At 43.9% G+C, this 14,067-nt stretch overlaps 1 protein-coding gene across 1 annotated transcript in view; it reads right to left on the bottom strand.

Moving 5' to 3' along the window:
* Positions 1 to 14,067, bottom strand: part of LOC120986257 (G protein-coupled receptor kinase 5-like) — a 76,491-nt gene that overhangs the window by 22,801 nt on the left and 39,623 nt on the right. The window contains exons 3-5 of the mRNA XM_040414736.1: positions 5,119 to 5,231; positions 4,398 to 4,475; positions 1,025 to 1,125 (exon numbers count right to left, since the gene is read on the bottom strand). Of these exons, the coding sequence (XP_040270670.1) occupies positions 1,025 to 1,125; positions 4,398 to 4,475; positions 5,119 to 5,231 (292 nt within the window). The remainder of the gene's footprint in view (positions 1 to 1,024; positions 1,126 to 4,397; positions 4,476 to 5,118; positions 5,232 to 14,067) is intronic.

Raw genomic sequence — 14,067 nt, 5'->3', positions numbered from 1 at the left:
CGATCAGATATTGATTACCTATCCTGAACAGCTCATTTTTAACCTTTATGTTTAAGCAGCCATAACTTCTTGGTTTTTTCTTTGACATGCCTTGTTTTATGTTGGAGAAACTGCATTTTTTTTGGTCCCGTTTGAGGGTATGTTCACACAGCTAAAATCTGCCACAGAGTCGGCAGTGGAATACGCCTGTTTAAAGGGGCTGTCCGCTTTTTACGATTGATGACCTATCCTCAGGATAGTTCATCAATATCAGATTTGCGGAGGTCCGACACCCGGCACCCCTTGCCAATCAGCTGTTTGAAGAGTAGGCAGCACTCGTACGACTGTCGTTTTTTTTGCTTTTACATAAAGTATGCACAATAAAATTTAATTTATGAAAAATAATCACATTTTTATTATTATTTTTTTAAATAAAATGTTTTAAGTATATGTTTTATAATTCAATTCAGGAATTACTGTCTTACAAATTTAAGACGTTTACGTTTGCCATCTTCTATGGGGCAGTGCGGTTAGTTATATTGGTGAAAATGAGGCGACAGGCTCCCTTTAATAAATTAACATACTCCTTCTGTTCTGTTGGGATTGGAGCTACCTCTGATCCCGGCTGTCGAGCAAAAGGCTAATCTAAGATCCAGAGAGCACGCAAAAGCACTCGGCTCCCTCTAAAAGGAGTGGACCCATCGCAACAAGTTATCCCGTATCAGCAAGATAGTAAGTGTCTTATCAGCGGGGGTTCAACCGCTGGGGCCACCACCGATCACAAGAACGGGAGAGTGTGCTCTGCCATTTAAATGAAGCAGGTGAAATGCGAGCGCGCGGTCTCTCCAGACGACTCTGGGGCTGTTGGACATAGCAGAGTGCTTGTATTCAGCCATCCAATAAAAGTGAATTGTGCAGGATAAACCCATCATTATATTAATCATGGAAGAACCCCTTTAAGAAGTTACCTCACCCTAAGAATTTTAGGGGGAACGTTCTAATTGTTGCTCTAAGCCGGTGTTACCCTTTAAACCATTGCACTCACCTAATACAACTGATGAAGATCTCCTTGCTGGGGTTCTTTTCAAAGTTCAATATACATTCTTCCATTTGTGAATCTGGGATTTCTGGCACATAATCGGGAGACTGGAGGGGTAAAGACGTCATAGAGGAGGGTTGAATGGAAGAGGAAATTAGAAGAATTAGTGACTCGTACCCAAAAAACCATCACATCCTAGAGTCTGAAGAATGCGTCTTTGTGTCAGGGGGGTTGGACAGTCCACTGAACCCATTCACCACAGAGGTATCATTTCTGTAAAATTACTGATCTTGAGCGGAAACTGAGAAAGGAACCCAAACATGGGGAAGAGGAAACAATGCGGGTCAAGAACCATGAAGTTCATATACAGTATAAGCATATGAATAGTCACATGAGTATGACAGACGCATTTACAATCTATTCAAACCATATTTTTCAGACTATAAGACACACTGGACCATAAGACGCACCCGTTTTATTATATATATTATATATATATATATATATATATATATATATTCCGGACGCAAACGAATGCATTTAATGCGGATCCGTCTGACAAATGCATTGCAATACCGGATCCGTCTCTACGGTTGTCATCCGGAAAAACGGATCCAGTATTTATTTATTTTCACATTTTTAAAAGGTCTGGGAAACCGGATCCGTTTTTCCGGAACACTTAGTACCGGATCCGGCATTAATACATTTCAAATGGAAATGAATGCCGGATCCGGCATTCCGGCAAGTGTTCAGGATTTTTGGCCGGAGAGAAAACTGCAGCATGCTGCAGTATTTTCTCCGGCCAAAAAACGTAAGAGGGACTGAACTGAAGACATCCTGAATGGAATGCTCTCCATTCAGAATGCATTAGGATAAAACTGATCTGTTTTTTTCCGGTATTTTTCCGGAAAACTCAATACCGGAAAAGAAAAACGCTAGGGTGGAAGTACCCTAATACAAAACAGACAGTACAAAAGCCGGTGACCCCTGACTATGCCAGCATGCTTCATTCCGTGCTATGGGAGTTTCAACAGCAAATAAATAAATAATCTTTACTAAAAATTTCCTACCATTTAGCGTCTGCAGAGTGTGTGCAAGTCCTTCACTTAGCTAGTGGTGCTGCTGAATCGGACATAAATCAGTCAGAACACAGCCCCTGTTTCTAGAAGAAAACTTTGCTCTCCCCTCCTTTCTCTGTTTTAGAAACAGCAGCAGGGAGGAGGTTGTACAAGGCTGATCAGAGTGGGGAAAGCATCGAAGATGGGACACACAAGGCAGTTTGCAGTGGGATAATCGCATAGGCCGTGTACAAGTGTAGAGAACGCAGAGCACCCACAGCGGAATCTGCAGTGAAAGGGAAATCACTCCTCAGTATCAGTGATTATCAATAGGAGGGAAAGGAGAGCTCTCGGTCTAGGAATGAAGCGGTGTTCATACATGAGTGCTAGTGAAGACTGCAGCTTCTTGGACACACAGATCTCACATCCAACATGTATTAATTGGAAAGAGACAGCCATAAGAGAAAAGTCTGAAACGAGGGGCAGGGGGTCCGATAAACGAATGAAAATGTCAGAATTACTGAAGGTAACCACTGACATACGTAAAAGTAATTTCTATGCCAAAGGTGTCCATAGCCTTTAATACTGCTGCTTCGCTGACAAATCTATCGGTCTACGTTTCTGAGCAGCAATCCTGCAAAACTGGCAGCCTCAACAACAGACCAAAAGAGAAAACTGACAGTAGGGGAGGAAATGTGTGACTGTACCATTCGTCAGAATGGGGCTTGAAGAAATCAATGTGTCTGCAGTCAAAACAACTCCATTCAGATGAATGGAAGTGATTTTCGGAATTTCTGCCTTGTGTGAATATGTCCTTATAGGTTATTTCTATTCAGTCATTTGGTCCAGAGCTTGTGAAAAGTAAAAGCAAAACGAGATGCGAGTAAAAGCAAAAATTAACAAAATCTTCTTATCAGATCTAAGACTGAAGTGGCTTGAGATGATGAATCTGTTATAGCTCTGCAATCCCGCATACTCCATATGGCGCTGGAAAAGTAGGCCAGTCACATGAAAAGGGAGTTTAGCTAGATTTTCAAATATTGTCTGCTTATCAGCAAAGACATACAGTGTCCATGGCTGATCAGAGTGGGGGGAGGGGGTAAAGCACAGGCTATAGGGAACAAAAGGCCATATGTGCACTCATTCTTGTTAGCGGCATTAAAATGGCTGTGGTATGGGGATGAACAATCGTCACTACGATCATTCATCCCCATGGAGTTGTGCTGTTTGTTGGCAGCACACTCCTGTTCACACAAGGCAGTGTAGACATCTGGATCACCCAATATATTAGCTCATTTGTCAGCACATTTACAGAGGGCAATTATCAGGATCCAGCGTCCATACATACTTCCTCTCCTGATAATTGATCTAATCGTCTGTCAGTGTAAATGGCAGTATATTTGTCTGCTGTTCACAATAATGCACATGATTCACAGTCAAAATACCGCCTTACACCTGCCTGTAAATGCAACATAATGGGACTGTGTGTCGCTTCTCTAACAGGAGCGATGAAGGAATACAGCGAACTCAAATGTACTCATGATGGAAGAGATCCCCCCCCCCCCCCCGCCTCTCTCTGCAGTGACGTACAGGCTGCTACTTATACAGTGACTGCTGAGAGAAGCGGGGGAAGCGATCCCCTTATGAAGACATAATATTCTTTTAAAATAATACTAAATCACCAAAACGGCACAACATTTATTGTGCCGTTTTGGAAATGGAAAAGTGAGCCTTTTACATGCTGCCCTAACAAAGGATAGCATAGTAAAGGGGTTCTCCGGGCTGCAGATATTGCTGATTGGTGGGGGTCTGACACCCGGCACCCCCAGCGTCAGAAACAATACAGTGTATGGAGTGGAAACAGAAGGCTTGGTGCATGGTGTCGTTTCTGGCACCAGCGTACTGCAGCCCAGTTTCTGGTCACTTGAACCGGAGCAGAGCTGCAATACCCCAGAAAGGCCAGTGATCCCCGACCTGTACACCATATAGTTTCCAGCGCCGGAGGCTTCCTTAAAACAGCTGATTGGGTGGGGGTGCTGGGTGTCAGACCACGACCTGATATTGATGGCCTATACTCAGGACCCCGGCATCCCGCTGATCAGCTGTTACCTTGTAGCATAGGACCTACGCAGCTCCATCCATAGTGCAGCGGACAGAGCTAGTAACGGCAGCGCTCCTCCTATTGAGAGGAACCAAATCAGACTCAATGGACGGAGCTGTGTAGTTTCGGTGCCAATACTACAAGGTAATATCTGATGGGCGGAGAGCGCCAGACCCCACCGACCCGATACTGATGGCCTAAAATGGATGTAAAGACTTACCTTGGAGGTAAAGAACCTTTTAATGATCTCTTCTCCAGTCTCTTTTCTCTTCTCATCCGATGACAATTCATAATTTAACTGAAGGGGGGAAAAAAGGAGGGGGGGGGGGGGGAAGATAATAAATCGGCGAACACATGGTGCATGGATAATGATTTTTGGGTCCAGTCATTGAAGAATATTCACAAGCTGCAAAATATGATCTGAATATGGCCAACAGCACTGGCTTCCAAGAATAAATCTAAGGGTGGGTTTCCCCCATCCTTTTAATGTATACAAAAAGTGTATACGTTAAAACGCATGCCTCAGACTGATGCTATACAGTGTCACATGTACACCATAGAGTTCCATTGTTAAAAAACAACAAAAAAAATAAAATAAAATAATTTTCCGCACTGTGCAGGATACAAGAACGAACGCGGTGTGCTGCGTTTTTGTAATAATTTTTTTTTATATATATACATCAAACAGAGGCATAAAATGTGATGTGAACCCAGCCTAAGTCGTGGTAAAACTTTAGCATAACCTCAAGATTTCCCTATAGGATAAAAAAATCGGACTGCGTTGCTCTGTAACCTTCCCCTAAGTCATGAGACAAGGGTACTGGTCATGGGCACCAAGTCCCTCCGATGTAAATGTAATGGGCGGAGAGAGAAGGAGAAAAACGAAGCAAAACAAAAAAACATCCGATCGTAATGGTTAGGCCACCATAAACCCTGCTTACCACTGCATCGAGGAAGAGGATGATCTTGAGAAGATGTTCCCTTGTTTCACAGAACTGGCGAAAAAGTAGGCGTCCTATTGGCTGCTTTTCACAAATGCTGGTGTATTCCCGATCTATAAGAAAATGAAAGAATAATTTTTTTTTTTAAAGTTTTGAACAAAATCAAGGCGACAAAAGTCCAGCCCGTCGTCAATGGTAATACATTCTAATGGCGTGCGTCCTGCTTCTCCATTTATATCTATGGGACGGCCAGAAATAGCTGAGCGCCGTCTCCCGTAGTCCCATAAGATGCATGGAGTGACTGGGCATGCCCGACCTGCCGCTCTATTCATTTCAAGGGTCCCTGTGAAATACGGAGCCCCTGTTCTCGTGATCAGTGGAGGTCCCCAGCAGTAGGTCCCCTGCTGAGCTAGAATTTAGTCACAGGAAAGGGGCGTGACTTCAAATTACTGCAATGTCCCTTTTTAAAAGGACTCTAAAGCGCTCAAAACCCTTTAAAACTACTCAGATTTCTGTTACTGGAATTGTAAGTGTTAATTAACTCGCCATGCATTTGAAGGGGGTTGTTTCTGCAGCACGTAGCAAGGATCTCTGTAAATCCATCAGACGCAGGAGTGGTGACTTGTCCCCACTGGGCCATGAGCTGCACGGCTGACAGGTCACCACTGAAGCCAGTGATTGGCTGCAGCGGTCACATACCCCTTCCCCCGTCCACAGGATGTTGATTCCCAGAGACCCGGGACCTGTAGAGGTGGCCGTGGAGCTGGAACTAGGCAATTATGAACCCCACCGCAGGTCCACCAATCTTGGATAACCCCTTTAAACAGTGGGGTTAGAGCATCTCCTTAGCTTTATCGTTCATTTCCAGGTTTAGTACCCCTGTAAGGTGGCTATTCACGACATGCATCCAGCACATAGCTATTCCTCTGCCTCCCTGACATACAGGCATGCCCTCCTGAGTATCCAAGTAAAGGGAAGAGTGATATGAAATAAAAGCTGGGGCATGTTGAAATCGGACATGTCCGAATTTTCATTCCCCCCCAACATCTAGGTAAGAATTTCTACAATAACATTATAGCCTGCTGCAGTCTGCCAATAGGAGGACATGAAAAAAAGCGGTACTCTGACCCGATACAACATGACCCGTGTTATCTAGATTGTCCAGACTGCTAAACAGAGCCAAGTTGTAAACTAATTAACCAGACGACGTGACGGGGAAAGTGCATTTCCTACGCGGAGTGACAATGCAAATTATTGATCTCTTCAGATCGCTGTTCTAGATTTCTAGGACTGGCTACTTTTTTTTTTTTTTTTTTCAATCACATTAGTGTATAATATATAACAATATATAACATAACCATCACATCCATGTATATAATATAATAGAATTCGTAAACATCGTTATATCCCTCTCCCCCCCATTGGCTGTCGTTCCCCTCAATTCATCCAAAGAAGAAAAAAGAAAAAACATTAATTTATTTCTACGTGGTTCTGCGTGCAACTCTCCGATTCCTTTCCATATCCTCACATATTTTAATTTGTTGAAGGTATAAACCCCACTCCCTTGACGAGGAGACAGAGCCCCAGTGCCTGACCAATATAGCTTTCGCGACCATCAATCCTCTCATCCAGATCCGTCTAACCTGGGGGGGGGGGGGGGGGGGACTTCAGTTTCTGAACCATAGTCTCCAAAGATCACCATCAAGATCCCCGGGTTATAGTTCATTAAGGATTCCTTCTGAAGGGCAGAGAAAACCTCATCCCAGTATTGTCTTACTTTACTACAGCTCCAAAGCATATGGACATAACTCGCATTCACATATCCACATTTAGGACAACTACAGTCCCGGTCCCTATTCTGAGGGAATTTTCCTTGGGTTTTGGGCGTATAATACAGTCTATGAAGGATCTTAAATTGAATTAATCTATGAGCACTGGAAACTGTCGCCTTTCTCACATTCCTATAGATAGTGGGCCACTGTAAAGGAGGGCAATTCAACTCTTGCTCCCATTTACTTGGGCTTTTAAAAGGCGTTACAGTAGCCAGTGCCATTCTGAGTTTAGCGTATAATCTAGATAATTTCACCTTCTGGGCGTCACAATAATCAAAAAATATATTCTTTTGTGGAAAAATACGGCCCCTATTCCTAGAAGCTTCAAATAAATGTTTCAAACGTGCATACATAAATACCTCTAATGGTGAACTATCATGAAAGCCAAATTCCAAAAGTGATTTAAAAATGTCCTAAATGGAATAGGTGAGACACCCTATTGATACCATTACGTGTCCAATACCCAAATTCTGTAATTTTGAAAAATTCCTCCAACGCCCTGTTCCCCCACAATGGGGTGAAAACGAACGGGCCAGGGACTTTAAGGAACTCCTTCAACCTATTCCACACCCTCTGTATTGATAAAGGGATCAACAAGGGTTTCCTCATTCCCATAGATCCTGTTTCCAAACATGAAAAAATATTCCCGATTGGTGTATCCATAACTTTATTCAAATACCGTGAAAGTAAACTCTCTTTCCAGTTACAACATCTCTGAATCTGTGCACAAAAATAATATCCTTGAAAAAAAGGGTAGTGACAACCCACCATCTGCCTCCGACAACCATAGATATCTCTGCTTTATACGCACCCTCTTCCTGCCCCAAATTAGATCATTAATCAAAGTCTCCAATCTATGAAAGAAGATATCGTCAATCCAAACAGGGGAAGCACAGATCGGAAACAGAACCATAGGCAAAATAATCATCTTGATCAGCGCAATTCGATCTGTCTGTGCCAGTATCAATTTCCGCCAAGCACCGACTTTGATCCTGACTTTATCCAAAACTGGGACCAGATTAAGCTCATAGAACCTACTTATAGGAACCCCGATCTTAACCCCCAAGTAATCTAAGGTATCGTTAGGAGCCAAAACACGAACTCGGCTCCCCACATCTACAGCTTTCCGGTTCAGCGGGAGGAGCGATGACTTTGACCAATTGATCAAGTAGCCTGATAATTTACCATAATATTCTATAACCTCTATAACATAGGGAAGGATTTTCCAACCCTGGTCCAGAAACAGAATCACATCGTCTGCATATAGGCTAATTTTATCGCTCACTCCCGCCACCCCGAAACCATCTATACTATTCTCCAACCGGATCCGACAAGCCAACGGTTCTATAAAGAGCCCTACGATGAGCGATGTAGGTCATTTTATGAGTGTAACAAAACGATGATCAAGTGGCAGACCGCAGAATTAAATGGGCACATAGTTTACAAGGTCCATCTGCACCTACCCAATGCCAGTGCACTAAAATGGGTCGTAACGGATTCTTGGGTTTCAGTCATCGAATTACCTGCCTGATACTTCGATTAGTTCTACCATAACCCATAGGCATTACTCTCACTGTCTGGGGGTTATGTCATAATCGCTTTCATTCCCTACATTCACTTACTCTCATGTTACCTGCGCCTCAAAAAAAAAAAAAAAAATCCAGAATCCAGCGCTGTGCCAGCGGCTCAAATCTGTCAGTATTCTCCTTCTTCCCAGCGCGCACGAGTACAGGAAGGTTTCTTCTTGCAGGATGTAGCCTGCTTCCTGCCACCACTACCTCTTGCTGCCCATAGAGTGCGCTCCCTCCAGCCGTTAAAGAGCCAACGTGTGGACCCTAATCGTCACCAGCCAATGGCTGGTCTCCCAGCAGTAGTTAAGGCACCTTCCCTTGTGCCTGAGCAATAGGTTCTACTTAGTAGTTTCCTGACGCTTTCATTGTTTCGATTTCTCATGTACCAACCACTGCTTGTCTTCTAGATCTTGACTCTTCACTGCCTGACCAGACCCTTGTCTGATTTCCATGATAAACCTGAACTGCCTGCCCTCGGACTGTTTCCTGGAGTCCACGTACTCTGCCTGCCTCGACCTCGAAGTGTTATGGTGTCTCCCACATGGTTCAGCAGTCAATTAGAGACTACTGAAGGAGGGAGTAGCCTGGAAGTTCCCCTGCAGCGGAGTCCAAATCCCTATATAGAGGTAAAAGGATGAAGACTAGGGGACTGTCACGATAATGCACTTAGGAGTAGCCCCAAACCAAATCTCTTTGCTTGACACAGTGGTTCCACAACCACAGTTTTAGGTGCTTCCTAAAAACACATCTTATCAGGACGGCCTATCACATTCTCTAATCTAAACTCTTCCCCATTTACACGTCTTAATAGAATGTAATCCCGTCATCAGCACCCCCCACGCCCTTTGTAACTGTTGTTTCGCTTTTATTTCCGGATAGATAGGAAGCTCTTGCGAGCTTACCCTCACTCCTATTGTCTGAATTGCTGATTAGCTAGTGTGCAATGACTGATTTTGTTGTCCACGTGCCCCCTTGATAAGTTGCTGCTATAGAAATAGAGATTATTGCCCACTGCATATCACTGCCTGCTCACATATGGTTTGGGTAGAACAGAACAAACCTGCATGAAGGACATAAATCGGCACTGTCTTTGTCTAAACATAACCTAAATGGCCACACAGACTAGTGTTAAACCAAAAATAAAGGTGGGCAACGCTTCTTCGGCTGCCAGCTGTTCCTCCAGTCTATACCATACATGTACGTGCTAGGTTTGCCTCGAATATGCACGTTTGGGGAGAAGTGAATAAGCTGCTGTCACATGCAGAGACAAAGAAGTCTAACATGCCCAATCCATCTCTAATCTGTCTTTGGAGGTAGCTGGAAGATCCCCAAGACAGTCATCTGATCCCACCAAAGTTCTTTCTACAATGGGGAGTGGGGGAAAAAAAAAAACACTGCCAGACCCCTAGCAGAAGCTTACCACCCACAGGAACGAAGCATGGTTGTCACACCGATGGACTCTGAATAGAGTGGCAGCACGCATGCTGGACCACGGCTCCATCCAAGCTCTTCCTCATGAAGTTCATCGGGGACCCTCAATCTCATGATTGGTGGGGGTCCCAGTGGTGAAGACCCCAGCCTTTAGACACTTTTCTATCATGTGGATAGGTGATAAAAGACAACTCTGGGAGTACCTGTTTAAAATATCTACTGATCTTCCTGGATAACACAAATACAATTTGAGCATTTATTAGAAGTGGTCTGGTCATCTACAGCCAACGTAACTGGTCTTGACTGGACAAATCTATGGAAACATGTGGTTGCCTGGACCTGTTTGGGAAGATTGTAGTGATGGCCAAATAAGGAAACACCAAAATCACAAAAAGGAAATTTGGGAGGGAGTGGGGTGTCTTCAGACAATAAATGTAAGCGGCAGATAAATAGTATTCTAAGGAGTAAGCTGAATCATATTTCATTTAAAAAAAGTTATCTATCTACAGAGCCCGGGCTACGTGCCAAAACAAAACACAACCAGGGAATATAAAAGCTTTGAACTGCACTATGGGGATAATCAAAAACATTTGGGTTACAGATTCCCAGGAACACAAGGAACCTCTTGGGAGTCCAAAACAACGAAGACACAAGGGTCTTCACAGTCAACAGAGAAGAACTGGTTGACCTTTTTCCATCATCACACAAGAAACAATATCTAAAGCTAAAAGACACCAGAGATACAAGACTTCATCTTTCCACCTTACAAACTCCAAGCTAGACCTTAAAGGGATTGCTCCAGATAATTAAAAATTTCAGACAAGCCCTACAATTGTTTAAAATAAAAAAATAAATAAAAAAAGTCATGGTATACTCTGGTATACCCTTTTTCTGGGGCGCCAGTTTGGTCCTGCTGTCACTGCTTGTTGGACCACCACTGATGGCAATGATTAGCAACAGTGGTTACATACCGTATACTGGGACAACCAGTGTCAGCAGGACCGGAATAGCGCTACAGAGAACAGCGCTGGAAAATGGGAGGAGTATGTCATATTTTAAGCAATTATAGGGCTTGAGAAAGATTCTTACCTACATAAAGAGGGGGTGCTACACAAGTGTAAATACACGCAGACTACATAGGAAAAAAAGTAACATGCAACAAAAAGTTTGCATACCCACAAAAAATAGTAACATAAAAAAATATACAAGCTTGATATAGAATAATACAGGTCACAAACTAATATAACTCCAAGCACTGACCTCCAATAAAGGTTTGTAGCGTACAAAAAAGATGATCCAAAATAATAACTTCAACATACATATAACTGAATGAATAATGTGACATCCAGTATAAAATACAGAGGGGAAAAATATCCTATATGCTACATACTGTATAATCAATACCAAAATCCTGACTTGTAAGTATTGGCTGAAGACTGGTGTCAGAACACAGCCCTCCTGAATAGGTAATTGCATATGACGATGAGTTCTTCAGTAGTGCTGTGTTCTGACACCAATCCTTATCCAGAACTCACAGGTCAGGATTTCATATACCGTATTTTTCGCGTTATAAGACGCACTTTCCCCCCCTCCCCCAAAAGTTGGGGGGGGGGGGGGGGAAATGTCAGTGCGTCTTATAAAAGGAATACTAGTATGTATTAGGAGCGGGGAGCGAAGCGCCGCAAGCGGAGGTAATATTTACCCTCCCTGGTCTGCGCCACGGTACTCCCATCTTTATGGCCTGCGCTGCACTGTCCTGACCCCGTACAGCGTCAGGACGTAGTGCGCGCACTATGACCTGATGCTGCACGCAGTCATATATATCGCTTTTTGATCGCTTGCTAGTACACTTTTTGTGATGCAAGGTGCAAAAATAGCTTTTTTGACAGTTTTAATTCTAATTTTATTCTTTTACGGTGTTCATCTGAGGGGTTAGGTCATGTGATATTTTTATAGAGCCGGTTCTTACGGACGCGGTGATACCTTTTTTTTACATTTAACAAAGCATTTTTGAAACAAAAATAAATAAAATCGTGTTTTAGTCTGAAAGCCATAGTTTTTTTATTTTTTGGGCGATTGTCTTAAGTAGGAGCTCATTTTTTGCAGGATGAGATGACGGTTAGATTGGTACTATTTTAGGGGCCATACGCCTTTTTGATTGCTTCGTGTTGCACTTTTAGTGATGTAAGGTGACAATTTATTTTTTATTGAAACTTACAATTTTTTTAACTTTTATTTCACTTTATTTTTTGTCCCACTTTGGGACTTCAACTTTTGGGGTCTGATCCCCTTTTCCAATGCATTCCAATACTTCTGTATTGGAATGCATTGGCTGTAAGTGTAATACTGTGTGTATTACTCATACAGCTTCCTGCCTGTGAAATCCAGGGGGCTGGATCTCACAGGCTCTCCCGGAAGGCAGCCCCGATGCCTAAAGAAGGCACCTGGCTGTCTTCCCTGCCATCGGTTCCCCAACGCAGCAGCACGGGGACCCGATGGCAGCTCCGATCCCCGCCCGACATCGCACGCGCCGCGGTCAGCGCTGACCGCATCACATCAAGGGTTAATTCGCCGGCATCGGTAATTTCACTGATGCCGGCGCATGCAGCAGGGACCGGCTATCAGTGAGCATGGGCCGGGGAATGGGGATCACACCAAATCCCGTCATTTAACCCCTCAGATGCTGCGTTCAAAACGGATTGTGGCATCTGTGAGGTTAGGCAGAGGGATGCGGCTGCCTACCGATCGGAGCCCCCACAGCGAAATTTAAGGCCTCTGATCAGTTACAATAACAGCCTGGGCCTTGCTGGAGGTTCTGTAAAGCAGCGCACGAGGCACAGTTCAGCATGGACAGTGTCAGAATCCCATTCACCCTAATAGGGGGCTAATAGCAATTAAGTTAAAAAAAATAACCCTGCCGCTGAACAGGCGGGCGCAGCTCCTGCATCCGCCCGATCACCATGAAGTACATGTACGTCACGGGCCTTTAAGTCCCGGAAAGAAATGACGTACATGTACGTCATGGGTCTTTAAGGGGTTAAATACACTGCCTGTCCAAAAAAAAAAAAAGTCGCCTCCTGGATTTAACTAAGCAAATAGTTATGAGCCTCCTATTAGATAATTACTGCATGGGCGATTATCTTTCAGCTGGCAACAATTTATCTAACCCCAACTGGTGCAATGAGTTGCTTCTCATTTCTTAAACAACCATGTCGAAAGACACATCTCGTGGTCGTGGAAAAGATGTTAGTCTGTTTGAGAAGGGTCAAATCATTGGCATGCATCAAGCAGAGAAAACATCTAAGGAGATTGCAGAAACTACTAAAATTGGGTTAAAGGGGTTGTCCAAGTTATATTTATTGATGACCTATCCTCAGGATAGGTCATCAATATCAGATCGGCTGGGGTCCGACACCGCCGATCAGCTGTTTGAAGAGAAGGCGCGCACTGGGTGCTGGGTGTCGGACCCCAGCCGATCTGATATTGATGACCTATCCTGAGGATAGGTCATCAATAACTATAACCTGAACAACCCCTTTAGGAACTGTCCAACGCATTATTAAAAACTGGAAGTATAGTGGGGACCCATCGTATTCGAGGAAGAAATGTGGCAGGAACAAATCCTGAATGACCGTGATTGGCAATCACTTAAACGTTTGGGGAAATCAAATCGAAGAAAAACAACAGTAGAGCTCAGGGCTATGTTTAATAGCGAAAGTAAGAGCATTTCCACACGCACAATGTGAAGAGAACTCAAGGGATTGGGACTGAACAGCTGTGTAGCCGTAAGAAAACCACTAATCAGTGAGGCAAAGCAGAAAAAAAGGCTTCGATTTGCTAGGGAGCATAAAGATTGGACTCTGGAGCAATGGAAGAAGGTGATGTGGTCTGATGAGTCCAGATTTACCCTGTTCCAGAGTGATGGGCGCATCAGGGTAAGAAGAGAGGCAGATGAAGTGATGCACCCATCATGCCTAGTGCCTACTGTACAAGCCTGTGGGGGCAGTGCTATGATCTGGGGTTGCTGCAGTTGGTCAGGTCTAGGTTCAGCAACAGTATGTGCTCCAAGAATGAGGTCAGCTGACTACCTGAACATACTGAATGACCAGGTTATT

This window comes from Bufo bufo, chromosome 1 (genome assembly GCF_905171765.1).
Source record: "Bufo bufo chromosome 1, aBufBuf1.1, whole genome shotgun sequence".
Classification (NCBI taxonomy): domain Eukaryota; kingdom Metazoa; phylum Chordata; class Amphibia; order Anura; family Bufonidae; genus Bufo; species Bufo bufo.
This window is presented reverse-complemented; position numbering and strand designations above follow the sequence as displayed.